This window comes from Helianthus annuus, chromosome 4, assembly GCF_002127325.2.
Source record: "Helianthus annuus cultivar XRQ/B chromosome 4, HanXRQr2.0-SUNRISE, whole genome shotgun sequence".
NCBI classification, from domain to species: domain Eukaryota; kingdom Viridiplantae; phylum Streptophyta; class Magnoliopsida; order Asterales; family Asteraceae; genus Helianthus; species Helianthus annuus.
The window spans coordinates 189,930,484-189,956,178 of NC_035436.2; the positions used below are offsets into that span (position 1 = coordinate 189,930,484).

A 25,695-nucleotide genomic window follows, 5' to 3' on the forward strand; every position below is an offset into this window, starting at 1 on the left:
TCAAGTAAATAAATGTCAAATGTGGAGCTAACACATAGTTTTAGAGGGGAGATTTTAAGTTCAAATCTAGATAAGGGTAATTATTTAGTTAATTGATATAATGTAGGATAGATGTAAGGATTGTCGTTAAAAAAGTAAATAAATAAGCAAAACTAATTTCCAATAAACAAAATTATCATTTAATATTTCACTAAAGAAAGTTAAACAAAGAAACTAAGAAAAAAAAGTTAATAATTGAACAGTTAGTGTTTCAATTTTTTAAGTAATTGTTTTATTGTCTTAATTATATTTTATTCATCATTTAATTAATTTATTTTTTTTCAAACAATTTGCATACGTTAACTTTATTATAAAAACTAACTCTACAACTATGGTGATTTTTCTTAACATTGCAATATAAATTTTATTGAAAATGTTTACTTTTATTGTTTTTACTTTCGATAGATCGACATCGTATCACTAGCGTGACTATATGTACTATACATGTATTAGTTTTTATATATGGTTTTCTCTTTCAATAATTTTTCATTTATAAAACTCTGCCTACGATGATAAATGAATATCAGTAGTACCAGTACCGTGGAACCGACCGATTCCGTTCGAGGTTCGAACAACCTCGGTGTCAGTTTTCGTTTTTATAGTTTTTACCGATGTAAAACACGTGTTGATTTTTATACCGAGTACGTGTATCATACCAGTAGTGTAACAAACTGAATCGATACCCATCAAATACCAACATTCCATCGCAGGGTGCGGCAAATACCCTAGTAAATATCAAAGGTAAGTTTTGTTTCATAGTTCCTACAATGGGCCTCCAGCTCAACACAATGATGCTCCAAATTGGGCAGAAGAAAAACAAAAAACTAGGCTTAAACTTAAACTTAAAGTAAACCAACAACAAATTTCCAATTTAGGGGGCCTTTCCTTCCCTTGTTGAGTTAACAACGTGACCCGTAGCTGCTGTTCACCCGAAAATAATTTTCTTTTTGTGTTGGGTGATTTTAAGTATATACCCATAAGAAATTCCTAAGTTTCATTCTTTTTTAAATTCCTACCAAGCTATTTCTTATTCTATAAAAAAACATAAGAATTTCCTTTTTTTCCAGAAATATATAGTATTCTCGTTTCTATTGGTCGATTTCTAAATTAATGTCATTTCTCACAATATGATCTCTAATAGTTTTTTTTTTTAATTTTAAAATAATATATTTGCTTGTTATAGACGGGTATACTGATAACCGTGAAAATAATGAGTAACTAAGTCAGAAGAGTATGACACTAGTTAATTATAAGATATAATTTTATAATTAGATATGAAACTGATATATATTTTGAATAGATGACTTATTACCATCCGTATTCTCACTAAAACCTTGAGTTGGATCCAAGAATCATATCTATTGCTTGAAAGAATTACAAAAAAAAAAAAAAGAAAAAGTAAAAGGAAATCATCCTTGTGAGTTGTGAAAGATGTTTCTAAAGACATTCATGTGGCCAATTATATCAGTTGATTAAAAGTATTTCAACAAAATATTGTTAAAATACTAACTGACTATATGTTCACAACGTTATTAATTAAGGGTTAAAATACATAAATCAGTTACACTTTTGTAAAAAAAGTTCTTTAATTATGTTTTTACATGATAATGAATGGATACTTTGAGAAACACTTTGAGTTGAGAGAACTCATAAGAAGTCCATGTAATATTTTATTTGTTATTTTTTTGCTAACATGTTTTATATGTTAATAACATTTATGGATTTAAAAAAATATGTATGCACACATATATTTAACTGTAAAACTAAACTACACACATGTAACAATGACGGGTATATAATTATGTGACTTTTTTTATACGTATGTATATTTTTGCATACATAGTTTTTAGAGTTAATTGCCCGGATAGTCCTGGTGGTTTACAAGTTTTTCATCTATAGTCCTCACCTTTTTTAAATAGCATGTTTGCTCCCTGTGGTTAGTTCACTTGTTACTCGTATAGTCCCTACAGTGAATGGAGGTTAGTTTGTTCAGTTAAATACGTATGAAATGACCGCAATACCCTCACTCTTAATATATATAAATAAACCAAAAAAGTAGGATTGGTCATTAAAATAACATGTTTGCTCCCTAAACGATACCGTTTCACCTTTATTCAATTGCACAAATCGGTAATGTACTTTAGTTTTTTTTAGTGACGAAATTTTATGTTTTTTATATAAAAAAATTATTTTTATGTGTTTTTAATTTTTTAGATATTTTTGGTTGTGTTTACATTGGTTCTTGCGGCTCTCGCAATAAAGGGTGGTTTCTAAAGGATCGTTATCATATATATGTATATATAGGGGAAGGTTCATTGGGGAACACTAAAAAAATGGGGAACAGCGGGGAACGGGCTCAAACGAACTCCAATTGGACTCATTCCAACGGCGTTGGAACCGGCTCGTCGAACCCTAACTAAGATCTCTTAACCTTAAACCCTAAATCCTAACTCCTAAACTCTAAACTCTAAAGCTAAAAAATAAGGCGAAAACCTAAGCTAAACCATAAAATCTAAACTATAAACCCTAAAAGCTAAACCCTAAAGGCTAAACCTAACGCTAAACCCTAAAGCTAAACCCTAAACCCTAAAGCTAAACTCTAAACCCTAAAGCTAAACCCTAAAGCGAAACCCTAAGGCTAAACCCTAAAGCTAAACCCTAAAAGCCAAACCCTAATATATTTAGGGTTTAGGGGTTATAATTTAGGGTTTAGGGTTAAGAGATCCTAGATAGGGTTCGACGAGACGGTTCCAACGCCGCTGGAATGAGTCCAATCGGAGTTCGTTTGAGTCGGTTCCCCACTGTTTTAGTGTTCCCCAATGAACCTCACACTATATATATATATATATATATATATATATATATATATATATAGTGGAAGGTTCAATTGAAAACCACTAGTTATTGTGAAAACTCGAAAACTAACTAAAAAAGCCAAAAAAACATACCATTTTTTTGCATAATAATTTTCGCAGGTTCTTTTTATATAAAAGAAAATTCAAAAAAAAAATTTTTTTTTGTGTAGTGCACATGTGTATTATTACACATGTGTACTATAAATTTTTTTTTGAAATTTTTTTTCATATATAAAAGTGGTTTTCATTTGAAGCATCCCCTATATATATATATATATATATACATACACACACACACACATATATATATAAACGGGATCAGGAGAAAACGGTTGTAAGTGTGAAAATGGTGAGAACGGATCCTGGCCAAACACGTGGCACGCGATATAATCAAGGCGGAGGGGTTTTTTGTGCTTTTATTCTCTTTTCTAATGCATGTCTCACACACCGTTGTCATTTGTGGCGTGTAGGATTTTTTTTGGCGTGTAGTTAGAAACAAAAACTCCCTGGCGTTTTATTGTTTTTAGATCTGCCTCGATAAATTAATCGTTTTTGTGTTACAAAGTAAATATCTTGGCGTTTATGGCGTTCCCAAATTCATTATAATCTATTAATAATTCAAACATCTTGGCGTCCATGGCGTTCCCAAATTCATTATATACCTTTAATAATTCAAACATTACAATTTTTTGGCATTTTTGTAGATCTGTCCAGTTGAATTAATCATTTATATCTTATAAAGGTAAATATCTTGGCGTTCCCAAATTCATTATAATTCATTAATAATTCAAAACATTACAACTAAGACGAAATCAAACTAAACTGATAGTCTTCTGTGGATGGTATTACATTAGAGATGTATCCCGCGCTTTGCTCATCACTTTCTTCAGACTCATCATCATCATCTAGGTCATTGGCGTATAACGCGTTTTATCATTAAGTTTTGATGATTTGTATGAATGGCGTTTTAGATAAATATGGTGTTTCATCTGGAAGACTGATGTGTATGGCTTGTAGGTCAAGGCGGAAAGTTTATGGCGTTTTGCTCATGAGTTTGGCGTTTTGTTTTAGAGTAGTAAAAAGACTCTTTTACCGTTAATGAAGCGCGTCCACGTAATAAAGTTGTTGTTATTTATGAAAACACCATCGCGCCAATCTAATTCATACATTGTTTTGCTCCAACGGTTGAGTGGCGTTCTCACCGTTTTCACACTTTTAGCCCTTTTCCCAGGATCTGTTAGGAACCACCCTTTATTGCGAGAACCGCGAGAACCAATATGAACATAACCAAAAATACCTAAAAAATCTAAAAAATACAAGATTTTTTAATATTTTTTATAAAATTCGCTACTTTTCGTCATCAAAAAAGAAATATAAATTTTTTTTTGATGACTGCGATTTTTTTTTTATAAAAAATACTAAATATTTTTTTGTGTGTTTTTTAGATTTTTTTAGGTTTTTGTGGGGTTTAGCTTTATGGTTTAATTTTTATCATTTAGCTTGGGTGGGTGGGGGGGGGTTAGGTTTTTGGGGGATGGGGTGGGGGGGGGTTAGTTTTTTTAGGTTTTGGGTGGTGGTGTAGTGGGTTTATTTTGTTGTGTTTACATTGGTTCTCGCATGAACCCTACTATATATATATATACACATGGAAGGGTTATCTTGAGAACACTAAATTTTGCGAGAATCGTGAGAACGAATGAGAAAACCAATCAAAATCATTTTTTAATACAAATCTCATTATAATAAAATACAACATTAAAAAAGTAATTTACAAAATCAAATAGTTCATATCTCTTTTCAAAATCTCTCTTAATAAGTTTATTACACATGTGTAAATTCAACAAATTTACACATCTGTACATGACAAACTTACACATATGTAAATTTTCTTTATTTACGAATGCATGTAATAATGATAAGTTTAAAAAGAAATTTTGAATTTGGACTGTTTTTGACCAAGTTCTCGTGGTTTTTTATTCGTTTTCACGGTTCTCGTAATATTTAGCGTTCTCATTTAAACCATCCCCATATATATATATATAGGGGATGGTTCAAATGAAAACCACTTTTATAGCGAAAACTCGAAAACTAACTAAAAAAGCCTAAAAAACACACAATTTTTTTTTCATTTTTTTCAATTTTTTATTAAAAATCGTAGATTTTTTTTTTTGTAAAAAAACTTCTTTCAAAAAAAAATAATTTTTTTTGTAGTGCAAATGTGTAATAATTCACATGTGTAGTACACTACACATGTGTATTATTACTACACATGTGAATTATTACACATATGCACTACAATTTTTTTTTTTTTGAAAAAAAGTTTTTTTTATATACTTTAAATAGCGAAAATTGGTATGCAAAAAAAAAATATTGGTATGTTTTTTTGGCTCTTTTAGTTAGTTTTCGAGTTTTCGCGATAACTAGTGGTTTCATTTGAACCTTCCCATATATATATATATATATATATATATATATATATATATATATATAGACGAAGGTTAACGTACATCACGTACGACAGGTAATTACGCACGTTCATTTTAAAATCACGCACGTTATAACTCAAAAATTCAGAATCACGCATGTTTGAAACACAATAATCACGCATATTGAAAACATTAATCACGCATGTTATATAACAAATCACGCACGTTGTTGTACGTGAAGTACGTTAAGCCGTAATGTACGATATACTTTTTCTATATATATATATATCTATATATATATATATATATTCGAAATACTTTGAAACACTTCCAAATCAGAATGTATGGTATTATGAACCATCTTATACAAGATCCAACTCTTGTTTGGTTTGTAAACCTCATTCTATCCAATCTTCCGTTTTCAAGTTTCGACACACTAACATGTAGTTACCCGATACACAAGGAACCAATTCAACAGTTGAACTATATATATATAGGTAAAGGATCCTGTAAAAAGTCATACTTTTGTGAGAAGTGTGAGAAATAATTTGGTGATGACATGTGTCCTTTATCTTTATTAAATCAAAAGGGTATATTAGTAATTTACCTTTCTTATTAATTAATTGAGTTTCAAGAAACTGAAAAAAAAAAACTGTCGATGAGACTGTTTAGGGATTTATTCGATTTTCGTAATTTTTTGCAAGATTCAATAAGATTTTCATATACGTATCATTCTTCATTAAATATAAATACAGGATCCTCCTATGAAATCGCCAGAGACAATACAGTTGTTTCCGTTCTGCGCCATTCTTCGATTCTGGTGTTTTATATCTATTTCAATGGATTCCGGCGATGCAGGTACATGTGTAACATAGTAATTTAATCTGTTAAGGGGCTGTTAAGAGTTATCATGTTGCGATAAGTAGTGTTATATGTTCGATGGTGTTCGATGTGTTTTTTTAGTATGTCGTGTTGCAGGTTATTAGTATGATTTGATTTTGTGTGTATGTAGTGTTTTATAGATTAAGTTGTTTAGGGTAGTTTGTTGTTTTAGTGTTTTATCATGATCACGTATTTTTTTTTATTTTTAGATGTATAGTGTTATATGCTTGATCAATAGTGTTATATTCTGTTAACACATATTAATTTACCTTCGTAGTGTTTTATACATTGAATTGTTAAGGGTAAGTTTTTGTAGTGTTTTATCATTAACAGAGTTATTTTTTTATATTTAGATGTATAGTGTCTTATGCATAATCAATAGTGTTATATTCTATTCACACATCTTAATTCCCATCATAGTGTTTTATACCTTGAATTGTGTTAGGGTAAGTTTTTGTAGTGTCTTATCATTAACAAAGTTATTATTATTATTATTTTTTTTTTGATATTTAGAGGTATAGTGTTTTTATCCATAAGCAATAGTTATGTACAGACATCTTAATTTCTTTTCATAGTGTTTTATCCCCCATCAATATTGTTATACTATGTGTGCAGACATATTAATTTTATGGTTCATAGTGTTTTATTATTATTAAGTGTTTTAAATCAACAGATTATTGTTAAAGAATCAGTCTATTGTCTTTACAGTAAACAGATAGTGTTATATCTTAGTATAGTGTTTTATCAATTTCAGAAACATGTTATCACTGTTTTATAAACGACTGATGTGTCGTTTTTTTGTTGTAGATATCACTACATACCAGCCCGTTGGTAATGTTCATGTGTCCCTAAATTCTGGAAGGAGGACATTTATACCAGATGTCGATGATTCGATTAAACCTCAGATGCATATGACGTTTGATTCGCTCGAAAATGCCTTTCTTTTTTACCAAAGATATGCTAAGGTGGGAGGTTTCACAGCTAGGAAGGGTACTCAATACGAGCCTCGAAAGGGTGTCTTACATAATAAATGGTTCCTATGCTCAAAAGAGGGTACTAAACCCTTAAAGGCGATTGACTCGACTCAGGAAGTTGGTAGTTCTAATGATAACTCGAAGTCTAAGATTACTCGCAGGGTTCCTTCTATAAGGACCAGATGTGAAGCGTGCATTCGGGTTAAGTTAACCCCGGATAATCTTTACGAGGTTTATTACTTCGAGGAGTCGCATAATCACTCATTTGTTGCTGAAGATGACAGGTACCTGCTTCCTGAAAACAGAGGAATCAATTACGTACAGGAAGAAGCCGTAAATGCTTTGAGTGCCATAAACGTTGGTCCAGTTAGAGCGTTTAACATTATGAGGACTCTTTATGGAGGTTTTAACAAGGTAGGTGCCACGAAAGTTGACTTCAAAAACTTCAAGAGAGACTTAAATAGGTATATAGCTGAGTACGATGCTGACATGGTTATTAAACGACTAAGAAGGAAGAAAGAATTTATGCCCAATTTCTCTATGGAATACCTAACAACTGACGATGGCATTTTACGTGCGTTGTTCTGGGCCGATGGAGATACAAAGAGAAATTTTCATACGTTTGGGGATGTTGTGTCCTTTGATGCTACTTATCGTCGTAACAAGTTTGTATCCTAACTTTATTTTTAGATTCATTACATACTTAACAGATCTATATCATAGTGTTTTATCACCATGATAATGTTTTTATTGTAGTGTGATATGCATGAAAACACTAGTTAAGTTTATCTCATACTCATAGTGTTTTATTTTCAATTTTATTATTTAAATAATGTAGGTTGTTTTATGTTTTTACACGTGTATGGATTTTACAATATCAAATCAGTTATCACACCAGTTTTTTTTTGTTGGTACAATATGATGTTCGTACCTTTTACCGGTGTTGACAATCACTATCGTAATGTTACCTTGGGTGCTGCTATAATCGGTAATGAAACTGCCGAAACATATAGCTGGTTGCTTAACGCATTTCGGCAGGCATTTGGGCGCGCACCACCTGTAATTGTAACTGATCAAGACCCAACGATGAGGAAAGCTATTCAAGATACTTGGCCTGAAAGTAGGCACGGGCTTTGCATGTGGCATATAATAGACAAACTTACTACCAAGGTTTATTAAATACCAAAATTATTGTTTACGACGTTTATTTGTTTTAATGGAATTTTTTTCTTGTTTTTTTGTACCTTTTTATATCTGAATATTTCGGTTTTTTGTTTATCGATGTTTGTTTTACTTTTATATAATGTTTTATCATGTATTTTGTATTTTTTATTTTTTTATTTTTGAATCGTTGTTTAATAGGTTGGCGCCAACCTATGCAATAGCACTGATTTTAAGAAGAGGTTGTGTGATATTGTTTGGACTGATGCATTACTACCCGAACAGTTTGAAACCGAATGGGGTGTTATATTGACTGATTTTAATTTGGTGAATCATGAATGGTTACAGTCTATTTACGAGATTAGGGATACATGGATCCCTACGTACTATCGTGATGAACACATGTCTGGGCTGATGCGTACTTCGTCACGTTCGGAGAGTGAGAACCATTTCTTTGGGCAGTTTTGCAACCCGAACTGTACGCTTGTTGAATTCTTGGGCCATTTTGACTTTGCAATTGAAGCCCAAAGATACGAGCACAGGAAGAATGATCACGATACTAGGCACACGAACCCCCAAATATTTGCAAAAGAGTTTGTCTTAGAACAACAAGCAGCAAACATTTTCACACGAACAATTTTCTTCGATGCACAACTTGAAATTCAGACAGCCATTCACAAGTGTGGTATTGGAAAATGGGATGAAATGGAGGATAACTTTGTGAACTTCTCTGTGAAGGACTTTTCTCAAACGTGTACTACATTTTTTCAGGTAACCATAGAATGTAACAATTGTTTATATTTTTTCTTGTACATGGTGTTTTATTCTTGTTCTCATTTTTTTTTGTTTTTCTGTATTAGGTTATGATGCGCTAGCTAGACATGACCATGAGTTGTTCATGCAATAGGTATGAACAGTTTGGGCTTTTGTGCGCGCACATTTTTTGCGTTTTGCGGTTTCTTGATATCAGGCAGTTCCCTGAAAGGTATATAATGCGACGGTGGACCAGGGAAGCTGTTCCTAATAGTGCTCCTGGAGCGATATTAGGGATTAGTGAAAGTGATGATCGGTACCAGCAAGTTAATGGTGTTGTACGGGAGATAACAAGGTCAGCCGAGTCTCTTATTAATAGGTTGGTTCATAACTTTGATGCGTTGTGCGCTTTCAGGGACCATGTTGTCCAATATCAATCGACGACTGATCAGGCAGTCGTAAACGCACCCCCTAGGAGTCGTCGCGATAGGTTTGCTGAAATAACTGGATACACCCAAGAAACACTTGTAACTGTTCGCATGCCGAAAACCACTAGATTTAAAGGTATGGGCAAGCCTTCGAGAATGAAGAGTAATCGTGAAATTGCCATTATTCAATCTGTTAAGAAAATAAAGGGTCGTGAATGTAGCAATTGCAAACGTCGGGGCCATAATATACGTACCTACACGTACCCGGCAAGGGAAAAGAACGACGACTCCTCAGAAAGTGATGAAGCGGTGGGTGAAGGAGATGACGAAGATGAACTAGAAGATGCGGCGGGTGAAGGAGATGACGAAGAGGAGCTAGAAGATGAAGAGCAGGAGTAGTTGATTACTAAATTATGGATACTTGAGCTATTTTTTCTTTTTTTTAAAGACGTTTACTTTTTTATTGCATTCCTTCTGTTGGATTTTATAGATTTTGAACTTGTCTTTTCTTTCATATTGGCCATCAATGGGAAACATAATGTTTGTTATGTTGCTTTTTCTTAAATTCGTTTATCATATTCTAAATATAGTGTTTTATATTGAATTGTAGTCATATATGATAGTTTCAATTTCACATAACATGAATCAAATGTGACCATGCTGGTAATCTGTATTAAATGCAATATTAGACATGGTGTTATTGTGCTATAAAGTTAGTTTAATGGCTTACATTTACTTATAGTATTTTATACTTAATTATAGTGTTATATGTTATGTTTTTTGTAGTTTGTCAAATGGAAAAGAAATTGTCATTTTTTTAAATTGAATCCTTTTTTTATAATATAGTGTTTTATTTTTAAATGTAGTGTTATATTGAAGTTTCAACTACGACAACAATAATAACATGAATCAAACACTTACATGTTATCACATTACACCTGCAGTGTTTTATACTGAATTATAGTTTTATATTATAGAAAATAGATTACCATCACTTTGTACAGTGTGTTCCGTTTCCCAGACAAAATGAACCAGTCTAATGGCAGAATTAAAACATGTATCAAAACATATCAGAACCAGGCTATTATCTAAAATAAAACATGTATCAAAACATATCAGTTTTAACGAAACTATGTGCTATTCTTCATTCAATCGGGACTCGATCCTTTCCTTTGTAGTTTTTGCATTTTCCATTCTTTCATTTTCACTCAAACTTGCGTACTCATGTACTTCTTTCTCCATCTTAGATTTCACTGAGTTTATGTCACTTAACAAGATTTTTGATAAGTACTTTATTCGCAAGTCACTTAGTTCTTTCGATTGATCTTTCAACACCTCCCCATGATGTCTCGCTCTGGCGATAGCCCGCAGTTCCATTCGCGCACACTTGTCCCTAGTGAATAGAAATACAAATCAAATTAGCGTACATTCCCGTTTCAACTTTAATAATTAAACTATAATTACAATAACACCTTTAAAAGTTTCCATATGGCGCATGACGAATATTCCACAATCAACGCCGTTATACAATGTTTGCCCGGGAACTTCAGACTAACCGGTGATGTTGATCACAGTTTTTTGGTGATAGCAGGCGAGTGGTTTTTGACATACGAGCAGAATGCATTGATCTATAAAATTTATGACGTCAAATGGGTTTTTTAAAAGTTATAGATATTGTATGTCAACTATTATTTTTCTGTTAGTGTTCTTACATTTTTTTCTACGTAGCCGCTGTATCGTACGTTGATAGGGACATCACCCTCGATGTTGTCGATCACCAATATTTGGTATTGTGCTAGATTGAAGAACACTAGAATGTAGTGTTTATTATACAGCACCGGCACGAATACCATTTGGAAGTTTCTGATGTCCATGCTATCTGTCTGGCCTAATATTGCTTCCATCCCGCTACAGAACTTCGAGATTCTGTGTTCCTCGGTCCCTTCAAAATCATTTGTCACCTGTTTTATAATAAATCACACATTTAAGTTGATTTAAGTTCCTCGGTCCCTTCTAAATAGTTTTTTCTTTTTTTTAACTGCTATGTAGTTTTACACATTATTACATAGTGTTATATAGTGATTTTTAATGTACCAGCTTGTTATATAGTGTTATATAGCCTTTCTAACTTCTTTTTAGTGTTATAGTGTTATAGTGTTATATTATGTAATATTCTGTTCTTATAGTGTTATATAAGTTGTTTTAAAGTGCCTTTCTAATATTCTGTTCTAATATAGCTTGTTATTCTGTTCTTATATTATGTAATATTCTGTTCTTATAGTGTTATATATTATGTTATATAGTGATTTTTAATGTACCAGCTTGTTATATAGTGTTATATAGCCTTTCTAACTTCTTTTTTAGTGTTATAGTGTTATATTATATAATATTCTGTTCTTATAGTGTTATATTATGTAATATTCTGTTCTTATAGTGTTATAGTATTATATTATGTAATATTGTGTTCTTATAGTGTTGTAGTGTTATATACTGTCCTACTTTATCAAATAGTGTTTTATAAAGTGTGAAAAGTGCCTTACCAACATTCCGTCATTGCAAAACAGTCTCGCGGGGGTACCCGGTGCCCTTCTCCCCGTGGTTAAGGACTGCAGCCCATGCTGATATAATATCTGCATCCAAGCATAACTCCGGGTAGATCGTCTCAAACGAGCCTCTCAAAATTAAGACACGTGCTGGGCAATCGAATATAACATCCCTACATAATAATACGAAATACAATCATTAATTCGCAAGCAGATTCGTTCAATTATTTAATTTTTGAGTGTTGTCGATACTTACCATTTGTTTCTCGTTGCGCTGAGTATACAGCTAGCCAATGCAGATTCCAATTGTTCCCGTTTATCTGTTAATGAAACCACACGTTGCACGTACGGTGACCTCAGCGCATCTAGAAGATTGGTGTTTCTTTTTGGCCTCCGTAGTTTATATTGCAATAAGGAATTTCCTTCCTTTTCAGTGTCATGAATACTTGACGTTGTTGCGACATTGTCCAGTTCACTTTGCAAGTTTACTGGTTCGATGCCCTCAGCTTTCGATCGTGTGCCTGGGTGTTGTATGGATTGTATTGCAGATATCAGTTGATCCACTTCTGCGCAAAGTGATGAAGTCATGGGCGAGAAAGGAGATTGATTACCTTGAGTCAACAGTCCAGTGTTTTTGACAGGTGTGGGTGTTTTTTCTGACACAGCATTGCCTTCATCATCATCCGCAATGTCCTTCAGATGTTTGCGGACTGTCGCAATCCATGACGTTTTCCTACTCAATATCATGTCACTGTTTGGGTGCCAACGTAAAGCATCCGTCAGTGAAATTTTGACCTTCTCAATGCAATCTTCAAATTCCTTAAATGCATCATCTAGAATTTGCGCCTGACCCTGTTAACCAAATTATACAGTGACATCCAGGTGACATGCAAACCGTTGTCAGATGTATATAATAATAAATAGGTATGATATCATACGAAACGTTCAAAAGGTTATCAAGTCATGTACCTCTTCACTTTCTTTTTCTTCCTGTGAATAGACGGGTGGCGTCCCATACTGTGATACCATTGGGACCCAAAACTCGCCGTCTGCCCCAACTACAAACCGCAACTCCTGTGAACTTGTCTGCGACAACAGATAATTTTTGCAATGCTTGAATATTCCTAGGTGGTCATCGTCCCCTTCATCGTACGGTCTATAGTCTTCATTGCCCCCATCCACATTGTCTTCCGCACTTTTTTCAGCTGCCGTTTCAACTTTTTTATCGGTGGTGGATGATGATTTTTTGTCTTCAGGCATCTTCTTAACCTTTTCACTCCTCGGCTTATCTTCATCTACATAAATTTTAGGTATCATTGAGGTGTTATGCTTTAGGTGGTCTGCCCAAAGTATGTCGTCAAGCTTTCCGAGCAGTTCGTCGAGCATCGCGTCATCTATCAACTCAATCGGTTTTGGTCCTTTCTTATCACACTTCAAAACATCCATACGGTCGTACGCGTATGCAGCCTGCACATATAAGCATTCAATTTTTAGAATTATGTAGCCATGTAAAGGGTTATGTGTGCTGGTTGTAGTGTTATACAAGTGACTGTAGTGTTTTACATAGTGAACTGTTTGTAAATATAGTGGTTTATAAGACTTAAAGGGTTTTGTATGCAATGTAGCTGATGTAACCAATTTTATGTTGTTATATAAAGTGTTGTGGTGTTTTATGCATGTAGTGTTTTACTCTCATATTAGGAACAATAGAGTAGTGTCACATACCGCTAGTAACACGATCGGGCCTCTAAAAGGGTCATTCCTCTTTCGGTTCCATGCATTTGCCGTGCGTTCTAAACAGGTTATCATGTAGCTGCTCCAATCAAAGCTCGATATTTTAACATTTCAGTCCACGCATCCCAAGATCCGCTGATTAACTATGTTGCATGCGCTTATCTCCCCAAGCATAGTATTATACAACACCAACCAGTTCAATTCAAACACCCGGTCACTTGAAGTGTCTACAATCATCATGTCCTTCAGACCGAGTGGCGACACTTTAGTATTATCATTGAACTGGTCCCTCCATTCTTTTACAACTGGATTGTTGTCCCTTGCTCTTATTTTTTCTACAATCTTTATACCCCCGTTTGGTATTCCGAATAATTTATTCACCAAACTTGCTGTTATCCGTACACGGGTTTGGCCAAAGTTCAACACTCCTACGTTGTCGTCATAGTTGCTTCCCAACCAATATGCAAGCCGCGTCGGTACATGTCGTATGTTGAAATTCAGCAATGCACCGAATCCCATTTCTATCACTTTCTTTTTTTGCGGTTTATTCAAGTTGTTGACCAATGTAACAAGGTTCTCCGAAGACGTCTTCAGTTTAATTTTTGGCCCGGTGAAAGGCTCATATTTTTTTGATGGAAATGACGCTGGTGGTCTCGTCGACTTCCTCCTAGCCGCTGTTGACTTACGTCTTTTTCTGTCGCCTTCTTGTTGTGGTTCTTTTTCAACATCGTCGCGGACCGGCTGTGATTTGGCAGCTGGAACCCATATATTCATATCAGTTAGACTATATTTACAATGAAATGAAATCACTGATAACTTTGGTTTCAATTTGTTTCGGCAAAGTTACCTGATTGATTTGTGATTGGTGGTTGCGTCACGAAGTCGTCGCCGGCGGAGACATGGTGTGTTGTATCAGATGTTGTATGTTGTTTTATTGAAACTAAAATAAACATTTCTACATGTTATAATATGCTCCCAATCATACGAAAAATAGTGACAGTTAATTTGAATTAATAAACTTCTTACCTTCTGCGAATGGCACTGGAAGTGGTGACTCGAAGTCGTCATCGCTGTTCGCAGCGGCTGATGTTGTAGCTGCAAATCGAACACATTTTGTTATTATAAACCAACAAATTTATAACATTAAAGTGTCCTATATTTGGTAATACATGGTGCAAGAATTCCGACAAAACGTGATATTGCATAACAAATTACTAAAACTAAAGTGTCCATCAAACTGTTTTTTACATGCGTAGTTTTGTATTTTATAAATACCTTCTTCCATTACGTTATCATTATCCGAATCGCTCAACGGGATGCTTTGTCCAATTGTGTTATGGAATCCCTTTCCCATTTTAAATTTGGGTATTCGGCCGCTTCTCCGGACTAAAAGTAAATGCTCTTACAATTAGTTATCGAACCGTGAAATCCAAATTATAACTATACATTTTGGTTTATAAAGCACTATAATTTATTCAGAAGTATTGATCAATAGACACCATCAACTTAAATTAATTGTAGTGTTATATGCAATAAGGTGGTCAACAGACCCCATCTACATATAACACTATGCACACATCAGACTTGTAGTGTTATATGCAATATGGTGATCAACAGCCACCATTTACATATAACACTATATCAACAACAGACTTGTAGTGTTATATAGCTAAGGTGATCAGAAGACCCCATCTACATATAACACTATGCACACATCAGATTTGTAGTGTTATATGCAAATAGGTGATCAGAAGACACCATCCTAATCAGAATTGTAGTGTTATATGCAATATGGTGATCAACAGCCACCATATACATATAACACTATATCAACAACAGACTTGTAGTGTTATATAGCTAAGGTGATCAGAAGACACCATCTACTACTAGTACATAATTGAGCAAAAGATGCTATAGGTGTTTTCAAAAGATGTGGTTCCCCTCTCTAACCGCATCTTATGGATGTTTTAAAAAAAGATTTGTTTGTTTTGAAAAAAACATGGACCAAAAGATGCGGTTTTTATGTAACCGCATCTTATGAGTGTTTTAGAAAAGATCAAGAGCCAAAAGATGCGGTCCTAGAACCGCATCTCTTGATATAACAGTAATAAATAAAAACTAATAATAACAAATAGTATTAAGTAAATTCTATGATTAAATAAAAACTAATTATAAAGATAAGTATATACTAATATGATTGATTTTTTATTCATGATATTAGATAACAAAATATAAAAAAAAAGGTTTTGATATATAGTATTCTATACTTATATTAATTTACAACATAACTGAGAAACATGAGATTAACGGTGACGACATTTATACTTGACTTTTCTGTCCAAAATCCAAAACGCTTCCATTAATTGTTAAAAGTTGGTATCGGTGATGAACCAACATGATACCATCTAAACTATATATCGGTATCAATTAGGTTACGACCGAGCATCGGTACGCGTATCAATACAAACACTCGCACGTAACGCGGGCTAATTCATTAGTTGATAATTAATAATAATAATAAACAAATAATTTTCTTAGGATAACCAAATTAGTTTTTTCACAATTACAAATATTTATTCATTTATTGTGTATACATGTACGTACTTATATATTAATAGGTATTACGTATGTATATATATGTTTTAGTGTATGTATATGTGTACACATCGATGTATCGTCAAATGATTAATAAAATAAGGTTTAATCATATATCAACAATCACGTACATGTTGCTTAAACATAGAGCAACAATGGTTAACTAAGGTTGTTCATGCTACATTTTTGTCAATGAAGGTCGTTTAGGATGATTGATATGTCAATTAGGAACAATGGTGCTCAACTAAGGTTGTTTATGCTCCATTTTTTGTCAATGAAGGGATTTAAGGATCATCAATGGTTTATTAGGATGATTAATGGACCAATAAGGCCACTAATAGTCAACTAGGGTTGTTCATACTAGATTAGTGTCAATGAAGCTTGTTTAGGATAATTAATGGTTGATAAGGATGATTGATAGATCAATCAGAACATAGTGGTCAACTAGGGTTGTTCATGCTACATTTTTGTTAACGAAGGACATTTAGGATGATTAGTAGTCCATTAGGATGATTGATAAATTAATTAGGGGCAGTGGTGGTCAACTAGGGTTGTTCATGTTCCATTATTGTCAACGAAGGGTGTTCAAGATGATCATTGTTCTCTTAGGATGATTGATGGGCCAATTTGGGTCAGTAATGGTCAACTAGGGTTGTTCATGCTAATTAGTATCAATGAAGGCAATTTAGGATTACTAATTGTCCATTATAATGATTGATAGATCAGTTAGGGACAATGGCTGTGACACCTGTGTCACTGCAACCATCAAACAGATTCCAAAACAATGAAATATTGTATCTCATACCTTGGACTTGTACAAATATGTGTATCGTTTGCACATATCAACTCTTGTTCGATTTTAAGTTTTAAATCGCTCTCTGGAGAGTTATACGCGCTCTGATGCGTAAAAATAACCAGTTTAATCCAACGAATACTCCGGAATAGTGACATAGGCTTAACATACCTTAAATAACCTTTACATAACTTAGAAATAAGTTTTGAAGGCTTTGGTATGGCAAAAACAAGTTAATTCGCTTACAGGGACTAAACTTGACAAACTGCGAAAGTATGCCAATTTGAACTGTAACGAACATTCCGGAACATGTCCATAAGTTAAACATACCATAAATATCCTTTACATAGCTTAGAAATAGGCTTTGAGGGGTTTGGTATGCTAAAACAAACTTTTGGATCATTCAGGGGCTAAAAGTGTCAAAAAGTGCACAAGTTTGCACTTTCGCGCATAACCTACGTTCTGAATACATCCGGACATCCGAAAATTTATGTAAGCATTATAATATTATGCCTTAGTGTTTGGCATGAGAAAAATCCATTCGTCGCGTCATTTGGATCATCTTTCGCGCTTATGCGCATTCCGTCGTAATTGGAGCGAACATCGCGATCGTACGGCCAAACGAACCGACATCCGGAATATTTTTGAGCATATTTCAAGTCCCCTACACTTTAACTTCATCTTAGAGCCTTGAAATGAGGTTAACGGGGCTTAAACGTGCCAAAAATGGGCCAAAATACGTGTTTCTGAAGTGCAGGGACCAAAATTGAAAATTCTGACAGAAAGATTTTGCATTTAATGCAGAATCTGGCCTTTCGTTCGATCAAGGGGCGATGCCTTTTCACCCAACGAAGAGCCAAGGGTCAAGTTCACTGAACTTATCCACTTGGACACATGTACGCACGAGATCAAGGCACGATATTCGATAAAACGATCCTAACGGTTCCACTTTCCCTATAAATACCCCCCCCTTTAGTGTAAAATTCACAAAATCAGATCTTAGAGCTCTAAGTTGAAACCATTGTTTCATACCTGAGCTATTTGGTCTTGATTAGCACTCGGGGACCCTCCGTAAGTCTTCTTTCGCTCTTTTATTCGCTTTTCGAGTCCGAAAGTCAACGTTTTGTTGACTTTCTGCATTGACCAGCTTTTGGTCAATGTGAAGTTCATGGAACTTCATAACGTGAGCGTGATCACGATGGTTATGGTCCATAGTGACCATACCTACTGATTACCACGTTATCTAGGCTCAGTGACGAGTCGTAGTTTCGGCCAAAATGCGCATTCTTGCGTATTTTGTAACCAAACTACTCGTGGGCATCAAAGCCGTTTGTTTTGATGCCAAACCTGTTTCTAAACTTAGTTAAGCATGTTCTAACATGCTTAGCTCGTCACTTTTAGTTTAGTGCTTATATAGGGTCGTAAGGTAAGCGATTTAAACCATCGCTTATACTTTCGAACCCGACCCATTCGGTCGGTCATTAGGACCCGACCAAACACATTTGGTGACCATAGCTATAACCTTCCGAGGTTATACCGTGTGGTCGCAATGTTAGGCGTTCCGAACGCGTTCTACGCGAACGACGCGTTAGGGTAGCATAAGCTACCTAAACGGGTCGTGATGGACCGTAAGCACTTAGATTAGGTTTCATTTTAGTATATAGGCTTTGCTAAGCCATATTACACGAGTCTCCATACTCGTTTGGTTTACGAACCCGCGTACTGTCCGATCCTTCCGATTTGGTCCGGTATATTAACATAAGCTACCTATTAGGTGTCGTTGATATTCCGTGATCTTTAGCATTATCCGGTTATTATACAAGGAATCCAAAGCAATCTCAGGTGAGTACATAGTTCCCCTCTTTTACTGTTTTCTGAACTGTTTTGGGGTGAAGCATGTGTACCTATCTGTTATTTTCATGATTTCAAAGTATAATTGATTATACATGTTAGTATTTATCTTTTGACAAACTAAATGACTATCTATGGTTTAAACACTGATTTCTCAAAAATTACAAAAGTAATTGTTGGAATAGTACTTAGTTTGTTCACCAGACCGATTGGTAGTATGATATAGCGCTATAGGACTAGACACCCCATTCCTGTTGTCATGGAATGTCTGAAACCAATTTGTTTCTCCATCCAAATAGGGATTTCCTTTGTGGTATCCTTATAGTCTCAAAGGTGTAGTTTGATACACCAGGTCTGAATGAATTCTTAAATCGCACCTTTAAAGTATATTTTGATATACTCCCAAAAAGTATAGTTTGATATACTCTCATGTGTGGTATTGTACAGAACCAACATATATTTTGTAATCATCCAAAGCATATTTTGATATGTTATTTACAAACCAAGACATAGTTTAATATGTTATTTATCACAACCAAAACATATTCTGATATGTTATTTACAAAACTAAAACATAGTTTAATGTGTTATCTATAAATCCAAGGTATACTTGTAATATACCACTGAAAACTATTATTTTGAACAACTAAAGTATATTTAATATACTAACTATCAAACGATTTGGTTTTGGTTAGTGTTTAGATAACGGAACGAGTGTAATGTGATGAAAACATGGTAGATACGCCGCTGGTACTTCTTATATATAAGTGTTTTCATTGCATTACATACCGTGGCGTTATTTAGCACACTTGAGTTAACAATATTGGAACTGAAATATATTTTAATATATTACTTATTCAACTTTCTTAAAACCCAGGGTATATTTTATATATACCATAAACGTTTTATTAAAACATTGTTTTTCAAACAACTTAACTTATACAAACTCATTTTACATGGTTATTCAGTTAACCCTACATTATTCTCTTATTTATACATATCATCTGATCCTATCGTTTTTTCAAATGATTTACAAGACAAAGCAAATTTACAAAGTTCATGACTAAACATTTTCTCAAACATAAGTCATGAACTCCGTTTTCACAAAACCTATGTATCTCACAGGCATTTTTATGCTGACGTACCTATTTTTACACATGTTTCAGGTGCTGTCTTGAGATGATTGTTGATGCATGCTACATTTAGGATGGACTCGTGCCTTAGCAACTTTAAAACTTGGAAGATCATAGTTGTACTTATGTGATTGTAATAGAACAACGAGTTCATTTAATCAATAAAACAATATTTAAATTTCCATGTGTTATGAAACAATGATTCTGTTACAACACTCCCCGACGTTTCCGCCACGTTTTGTTGTTACACGTGGTCGGGGTGTGACAGAAAAGTTGGTATCAGAGCTCATGGTTATAGGGAATTAGGTTATTAGTAATGCTTTGGCCTAGTCTATAACCTTCCTAGGACCCTAACGCGAGTTTACTTGCGTTTAGTCATAAAACAACACCGTCACCTATCCTTAGGCGACGACCGCAACAAGAACATAAATTTCAAAACCGCTTTGAAAACTAATCATCTGTTCTAGGATGATTGATTACTAGGTTTTGAACCCTCTGTTATAAGGTTTTGAACCCCTTTGAATTTTCAAAACTCTCGTCAAAGTTGGTCTAAATATTGTGAACACATGCAAACTGGAAGGGTGGGTGCCTGTACCCTGAGTTTTCTGTCTAAGGCTAGAGTGTTCGTACAAATCCACATAATCGGACCAGTCACTCTTACCTGGGAACTCTTGGGGTGAGTGTCCACTTATAGGCGAGCATGTCTTCGCGATACATTATTTTTGACCTATTTGCTTTGATTAATCACCAGGTCGTGTGTTGCTTTGTAGTAACAGACAGACGGCCACTATCCTTGCTTTCATCAGATTTGTTTCATCTCATTCTTTTCGTCTAATTCTCTCACTCTTTTCCTCTCATGTTTCCTCTTTTAGAATGCCTCCTCGACGCGACAATCAGATGGCGAATGCCGAACTGGCGGAAATCATCGCGCAACAAATGGCTGCTGCCTTCCCAATTCTTTATGCTCAAATAACTCAAGCCATCAACAACAACAATGCTCCATGCAATTTCAAGATTTTTAACTCAGCTAAACCGCTCAAGTTCAATGGTTCTGAGGGAGCAACTGGTCTTCTTCAATGGTTCGAGAGCATTGAGAATACTTTCCGTCACGTTCAGTGTCCTGAAAATCGCAAGGTCGAGTTTTCTTCGAGTGTGTTTCAGAAGAGGGCTCTTACGTGGTGGAACGGGGTTATGAGAGACCGCGGTGCAGAGGTTGCATTAGCACAGACTTGGGCCGAGCTTAGGGCTCTTATGATGAAGGAGTTCTGTCCTCGTCATGAGCTTAGGGCTCTAGAAAGGGAATTTGATGATTTAAAGCAAGACAGTGGGGAACATCGAGCCTATACTGATCGCTATGAGGAATTGAGCTTGTTATGCCCTACTATGGTTACGCCTCTGGATAAGGCGATTGAGAAATACATTGATGGGCTTCCTGACGTAGTTCAGGACATCGTTACTGGCAGCAACCCTACTACTGTCAGACAAGCCATTGAATTGGCTGCCACTCTGACTGAATCCCAAATCAGGAAGCGCAAGCTGTTTCGGAAGGGCGACCTAAGACCATCTGATAAGACTGCTCATGTGGAACCAAAGGAAGAAAGTGCTGAGGTGTCCAAGAAGAAAAAGCGCAAAGCCTCTCAAAGCTACGCTGTAACTGCTCAAGACAAACAAGTTGCACCAAACCAGCCAACACAACCTCGTAAAAGACAAAACTATGTTGGTACTGCACCGTTGTGCAACAAATGCAACCGTCATCATCTAGAGCAAGAGCAGTGTCACAAATGTACCCACTGTGGGCGGTTGGGACATTTGATCAATGTTTGTCGTTATGCAAATCAAGCTGCTGCAAACCCTGCTGCTGTTCAAGCACGGTTCCCCCCAGGGTCATGTTATAACTGTGGTGACCTTACCCACTACAGGAACAATTGCCCAAGGCTTGTTAACGTACCTCCAGCGCGTGGACGAGTGTTCAACATCAATGAGGCAAACATGAACAATGATGCAGCAGTGAACAATTAGTGTTTTGTATTTCCTTAGTTGCTATCTTTTGACACTTCAAGACAAATCCGTTGCCACATAAATAAAGATTTGTTGTTTTTATTTCTGCAAAATTTATGCGTTTGTGTGAATGCTTGATGCAACTTTATGATGTCAGCCCAACGACAAACTACTCGTATGGTTCTGTCATATTATGATCACTTGTGATCTCCCCAAGAACCTTAAACTCTCGTTTCTTTTAAGAAACAAAGTCAAACACTTATTGAGAATCCCTCTATCTTTATAGATAGATCTTCATAAATCGTTAAAATGCCAAATGAAATCCATAGGTTGGATTCCTAGTGTGCCTTAATATCCATACCTAAGGATAACAAAATAAAGAATCAAGTTAACTAAATTTGTGCTTATGTATTTTCTTACATGTTTTGTGGTTCTATGTGATCCATCCAAATCCTCATAGAATCTTTCATATCTTCATACGAGAGATTCATAATAGGATATCGAAAGATACTATCTTAAACCCTTAATGGATTTCAACAGTGTAGTTAAGTCCCTCGGGTTATAAAGTATTATTCTATAATTGGACCTCTTGAAAGGTCTGCTTAAACAGATTGATTTTGAAAATCTGATTAGAAATATCATGTGATGATATAAAAATGATCCCTTAAGCGGTCTATTTAAAGAGATCGTACGACGGTCTAGTTAAGAAGATCATGTGTTGATCTAGTTAAAAGATCGTTCGTTGATCGAATTAAAAGGATCCTTTGGTGGTCTAGTCAAATCGCTTCATATTTATTCAAGAAATTTTTCCTACGGATTATGAAATGGACTGTGCGGACTGTGCAAGGAATTACGTAATTATGGAGGCCTACATAATTATGGAATTCAGTGCACAGGAGCCACAGGAAGATTCATCATGTGTTAAGACCTAGTGGCAAGAATAATGATACGGGAGAAGTCTCGGACCTCGACCAATGTCATTTATTCTCACACTCCCCCAATTCTGATCTCAATCACACACCAAGTTTCCTATGATAAGTCTTCATAAGAAACATCCTTCTGTTCGTAGTTCAAAATTCCATGTTTTATTATTACTAGGAATTCGCTTGAGGGTTAACAAATTCGCTAAGAGTCCTAACATGGCCCCGAGTTTTACTTAAGGGTTCAAGGGATCTATTAGAAGGCGAAACCGTCACAACTGTCTTCACAAGTTTCCTCTAGAATTAAATTTCGGGACGAAATTTCCTAAAGTAGGGGAGACTGTGACACCTGTGTCACTGCAACCATCAAACAGATTCCAAAACAATGAAATATTGTATCTCATACCTTGGACTTGTACAAATATGTGTATCGTTTGCACATATCAACTCTTGTTCGATTTTAAGTTTTAAATCGCTCTCTGGAGAGTTATACGCGCTCTGATGCGTAAAAATAACCAGTTTAATCCAACAAATACTCCGGAATAGTGACATAGGCTTAACATACCTTAAATAACCTTTACATAACTTAGAAATAAGTTTTGAAGGCTTTGGTATGGCAAAAACAAGTTAATTCGCTTACAGGGACTAAACTTGACAAACTGCGAAAGTATGCCAATTTGAACTGTAACGAACATTCCGGAACATGTCCATAAGTTAAACATACCATAAATATCCTTTACATAGCTTAGAAATAGGCTTTGAGGGGTTTGGTATGCTAAAACAAACTTTTGGATCATTCAGGGGCTAAAAGTGTCAAAAAGTGCACAAGTTTGCACTTTCGCGCATAACCTACGTTCTGAATACATCCGGACATCCGAAAATTTATGTAAGCATTATAATATTATGCCTTAGTGTTTGGCATGAGAAAAATCCATTCGTCGCGTCATTTGGATCATCTTTCGCGCTTATGCGCATTCCGTCGTAATTAAGCGAACATCGCGATCGTACGGCCAAACGAACCGACATCCGGAATATTTTTGAGCATATTTCAAGTCCCCTACACTTTAACTTCATCTTAGAGCCTTGAAATGAGGTTAACGGGGCTTAAACGTGCCAAAAATGGGCCAAAATACGTGTTTCTGAAGTGCAGGGACCAAAATTGAAAATTCTGGTCTGGGAACCTTAGGCGGGGCGCGTAAGGATTTGCCAAATCCTTAGGCGGGCCGCGTGAACATGTCTGACAGAAAGATTTTGCATTTAATGCAGAATCTGGCCTTTCGTTCGATCAAGGGGCGATGCCTTTTCACCCAACGAAGAGCCAAGGGTCAAGTTCACTGAACTTATCCACTTGGACACATGTACGCACGAGATCAAGGCACGATATTCGATAAAACGATCCTAACGGTTCCACTTTTCCTATAAATACCCCCCCCCCCTTTAGTGTAAAATTCACAAAATCAGATCTTAGAGCTCTAAGTTGAAACCATTGTTTCATACCTGAGCTATTTGGTCTTGATTAGCACTCGGGGACCCTCCGTAAGTCTTCTTTCGCTCTTTTATTCGCTTTTCGAGTCCGAAAGTCAACGTTTTGTTGACTTTCTGCATTGACCAGCTTTTGGTCAATGTGAAGTTCATGGAACTTCATAACGTGAGCGTGATCACGATGGTTATGGTCCATAGTGACCATACCTACTGATTACCACGTTATCTAGGCTCAGTGACGAGTCGTAGTTTCGGCCAAAATGCGCATTCTTGCGTATTTTGTAACCAAACTACTCGTGGGCATCAAAGCCGTTTGTTTTGATGCCAAACCTGTTTCTAAACTTAGTTAAGCATGTTCTAACATGCTTAGCTCGTCACTTTTAGTTTAGTGCTTATATAGGGTCGTAAGGTAAGCGATTTAAACCATCGCTTATACTTTCGAACCCGACCCATTCGGTCGGTCATTAGGACCCGACCAAACACATTTGGTGACCATAGCTATAACCTTCCGAGGTTATACCGTGTGGTCGCAATGTTAGGCGTTCCGAACGCGTTCTACGCGAACGACGCGTTAGGGTAGCATAAGCTACCTAAACGGGTCGTGATGGACCGTAAGCACTTAGATTAGGTTTCATTTTAGTATATAGGCTTTGCTAAGCCATATTACACGAGTCTCCATACTCGTTTGGTTTACGAACCCGCGTACTGTCCGATCCTTCCGATTTGGTCCGGTATATTAACATAAGCTACCTATTAGGTGTCGTTGATATTCCGTGATCTTTAGCATTATCCGGTTATTATACAAGGAATCCAAAGCAATCTCAGGTGAGTACATAGTTCCCCTCTTTTACTGTTTTCTGAACTGTTTTGGGGTGAAGCATGTGTACCTATCTGTTATTTTCATGATTTCAAAGTATAATTGATTATACATGTTAGTATTTATCTTTTGACAAACTAAATGACTATCTATGGTTTAAACACTGATTTCTCAAAAATTACAAAAGTAATTGTTGGAATAGTACTTAGTTTGTTCACCAGACCGATTGGTAGTATGATATAGCGCTATAGGACTAGACACCCCATTCCTGTTGTCATGGAATGTCTGAAACCAATTTGTTTCTCCATCCA

General features: G+C 35.5%; 2 protein-coding genes across 2 annotated transcripts; both read left to right on the top strand.

Annotated features, from left to right (window-relative positions):
- The first annotated feature begins 6,159 nt into the window (after positions 1 to 6,159).
- On the top strand, positions 6,160 to 7,854 carry LOC110934053 (protein FAR1-RELATED SEQUENCE 5-like). Its single transcript, XM_022177248.1, has 2 exons — positions 6,160 to 6,178; positions 7,010 to 7,854. Exons 1-2 carry the CDS (start codon positions 6,160 to 6,162, stop codon positions 7,852 to 7,854), a joined length of 864 nt encoding a protein of 287 aa, XP_022032940.1.
- Positions 7,855 to 8,094: 240 nt separating this feature from the next.
- Positions 8,095 to 9,212, top strand: LOC110934052 (protein FAR-RED IMPAIRED RESPONSE 1-like). Its single transcript, XM_022177247.1, has 3 exons — positions 8,095 to 8,346; positions 8,539 to 9,108; positions 9,198 to 9,212. Exons 1-3 carry the CDS (start codon positions 8,095 to 8,097, stop codon positions 9,210 to 9,212), a joined length of 837 nt encoding a protein of 278 aa, XP_022032939.1.
- Positions 9,213 to 25,695: the final 16,483 nt, after the last annotated feature.